The sequence below is a fragment of the Myotis davidii genome, unplaced genomic scaffold (assembly GCF_000327345.1).
Source record: "Myotis davidii unplaced genomic scaffold, ASM32734v1 scaffold992, whole genome shotgun sequence".
Lineage (NCBI taxonomy): Eukaryota > Metazoa > Chordata > Mammalia > Chiroptera > Vespertilionidae > Myotis > Myotis davidii.
The window spans coordinates 18,386-21,656 of record NW_006283543.1 but is presented as its reverse complement, the minus strand read 5'-3'; the positions used below and the strand labels follow the sequence as shown (position 1 = coordinate 21,656).

The following is a 3,271-nucleotide window of genomic DNA, read 5'->3' as shown; positions in this document are numbered from 1 at the left end:
ATTTTACATGCTATATTTATTTTTTTTTTTTTTTTTACTGTTTCACTTCATTACTGCTGTGTATGTGCTCCATGTGAGTGACGTAGGTGCTTATGTAGGTGGGTTCCGACTTATGGCGAAAATCGTGTTACATCACGCTGTAGGAACAGATCTCCAATGTAACCTGAGGACCCACTGGACACTTCCAAAATGTCTGAATTTTTACAATAAGCAGAGTATTAATTCTTAATTCAAAATAATGTTCATTCTAGGTTTTTTTTTTTAATATTTAAAAACATTTATTGATTTTAGTGAAAGAGAAAGAGGAAAGGAGAGATGAGGAAAAGAAACATTGATTTGTTCTACTTATTAATGGATTCATTCGTTGATTCTTGTATGTGCCCTGACTGGGGATCGAACTTGCAACCTTGGTATTCGATCTAACCAGCTGAGCTACCTGGCCAGAACTTCATTCTAGTTCTTAAATTAATTTATAAGATATATTTTTCAGCTGAAACCGGTTTGGCTCAGTGGATAGAGCATCGGCCTGCGGACTGAAAGGTCCCGGGTTCGATTCCAGTCAAGGGCATGTACCTTGGTTGTGGGCACATCCACAGTAGGGGGTGTGCAGGAGGCAGCTGATCGATGTTTCTCTCTCATCGATGTTTCTAACTCTCTATCTCTCCCCCTTCCTCTCTGTAAAAAGTCAATAAAATATATTTTAAAAAATATATTTTTCACAAATTAAAAAAAATTGTATGCTTTCTATTCTATATAATAAAAGCCTAATATGCTAAGTGTCTGACCGTTCGACCAGTCACTATGATGTGCACTGACCACCAGGGGGCAGATGCTCCGAGCAGTAGGTTAGCTTGCTGCTGGGGTCCGGCCGATTGGGACTGGGCGAGATGGGTTGGACATGCCCGGAGCCCTCCCTGGCTCTAATGGCCCTGATCGAGATGAGCTGGATATGCCCTGGAGCCAACCTCCCATGGTCCCTCCCTGGCCTCTAAAGTATTTCTTCTAATTAATTTCCTTTCAATGTGCATGAATTCGTGCACCGGGCCTCTAGTTAAATTATATTCCAAAATAAATTATACATCCTGACAAAGCAATAGTAGTTTTTAAAAAAACACTATAAAATTTCTAAGTGAGACCTGACCGGTTTGGCTCGGTGGATAGAGCGTCGGCCTGCAGACTGAAAGGTCCCAGGTTCGATTCCAGTCAAGGGCATGTACCTGGTTGCGGGCACATCCCCAGTGGGGAGTGTGCAGGAGGCAGCTGATCGATGTTTCTCTCTTATCGATGTTTCTAACTCTCTATCCCTCTCCCTTCCTCTCTGTAAAAAATCAATAAAAATATTAAAAAAATAAAATAAAATAAAATTTCTAAGTGAGATACTAAAATATATAAGTGTCAAGAAAACAAGACTTACTTAGCATTCTGCTCCCAATCATTATAACCTTTATAGTACATATGAAAAGCCTTTCCATTTTAGTTACTGCCTTTCAAACTGACACTGAATTAGGAGTTGGGAAATGTAGAATCTTTCTAAACAGCCTCTGTATGGTAAGGGATGGAAGAGAGGGAAATTTTACCTTTGGGTTTTAGGAAACAGCAAGTTTTATCTTCCTTATTTGTAAAATGCAGATACAATTACCTTATCAGATTATGATGATTAAAAATGAAAGCCATCAGGGGGCAGATGCTCAGTGGTTGACTTATGAACCAGGAAGTCACGGTTCAATTACTGGTCTGGGCACATGCCCTGGGTTGCAGGTTCGATCCCCAGTAGGGGGCATACAGGAGGCAGTCCATGTAGGATTCTCTTTCATCATGTTTCTATCTCCCTCTTTCTGAAAATCAATAAAAACATATTAAAAAAATAAAAATAAAAATGAAGGCCAGGTAACACTGTCTAGGAATTGGCACTTTGTAGAAGGCAGTCAATAAATGACAACTATAAATTGATCCTTGTCTAAAAATGTCTTCACTGACCTCTATTAATGGATATTATAATTTATAGAAATAAAACATTCTTCAAATTGTATTTTCTATTAGATGAATTAGACAAGCTTGGTATAGTGTTTATTTTTAAAGGCTTATCAAATAAAACAACCCACCACTCCCACGCGCATGCATGCACACACGTGTGCACCCTGGCCAGGTAGGATAGTTGGTTGGAGTGTTGTCCTGATATGTCAAGGTTGTGGGTTTGATTCCCAATTAGGGCACACACAAGAATCAACCAATCCTATATAATAAAAGGCTAATATGCAAATCAACCGAATGGCAGGACGACCGGTTGCTATGATGCACACTGACCACCAGGGGGCAGATGCTCAACGCAGGAGCTGCCCCTAGTGGTCAGTGCGCTCCCACGGGGAGAGCGCTGCTCAGCCAGAAGCCAGGCTCACAGCTTGCGAGTGCAGTGGTGGTGGCGGGAGCCTCTCCCACCTCTGTGGCAGTGCTAAGGAGCAGTGAGCAGGCAGGGGGTAAGGAGCAAGAGGGCCCGGACTGCGAGAGGGCGCAGGTCAGGCTGAGGGGACCCCCCCCCCCCAGTCCATGAACTTCATGCACTGGGCCTCTAGTAAATGCATAAATAAGTGGAACAACAAATCGATGCTTATCTCTCTCAAAAGATTAAAAAAGAACAATTGCCCTAGTCAGCTTGGCTCAGTGGATTGAGCGTCAGCCCTTGGACTGAAGGTTCCAGGGTTCAATTCCTGTCAAGGGCACATACCTCGGTTAAAGGCTCAATCCCCAGCCCTGTTGGGGCATGTGCAGGAGGCAACCAATCAATGTGGCTCCCTCCCAACCACTCTCTCTAAAATAAATGGAAAAATATCCTTGGGTGAGGATTTAAAAAAAAAACACAAAAAATTGAGCAAAACAGAAAAAAAGGAGAGAAAACTCATGGACATAGACAACACCAAGGTAACTGTGGGGGTTGGGGGTGGAGGTGTAAGAGAGCATAGAAGGGATAAAAGGTGATGGAAAAGATCTACACTAATAAAAGAGAAAAATGGTAATTGGCATACGACGCTACCCTTTTCATTGGCTAATCAGGGCGATATGCAAATTAACTGCCAACTCAGATGGCAGTTAACTGACAAAGATGGCCGTTAATTTGCATATGTAGACACAATGCCGTGGAACAAAGCCTGATAGCCTTGGGCCGGCGGAGCAGCGAGGCCTCACAGCTCCGGGGCTGGAGGAGCAGCGAAGCCTGATGCTTCTGTGGTCGGCTCTGGCCAGAACTTGGCCAGAGAGAAGGCCTAGGCCCCGGGGG

General features: G+C 43.2%; 1 protein-coding gene across 3 annotated transcripts in view; it reads right to left on the bottom strand.

The window, feature by feature from the left end:
• Positions 1–3,271, bottom strand: part of LOC102759134 (cytochrome c oxidase subunit 5A, mitochondrial) — a 20,055-nt gene that overhangs the window by 10,631 nt on the left and 6,153 nt on the right. The window contains exon 1 of one of the 3 annotated variants that reach the window (XM_015564511.1): positions 1,415–1,438. The exons of the other annotated variants lie outside the window; for them this stretch is intronic. Coding sequence (XP_015419997.1) covers positions 1,415–1,436 — 22 coding nt within the window. The 5' untranslated portion in view covers positions 1,437–1,438. Of the gene's footprint in view, positions 1–1,414; positions 1,439–3,271 lie in introns of those variants that run through there. 3 annotated transcript variants of the gene reach the window in all.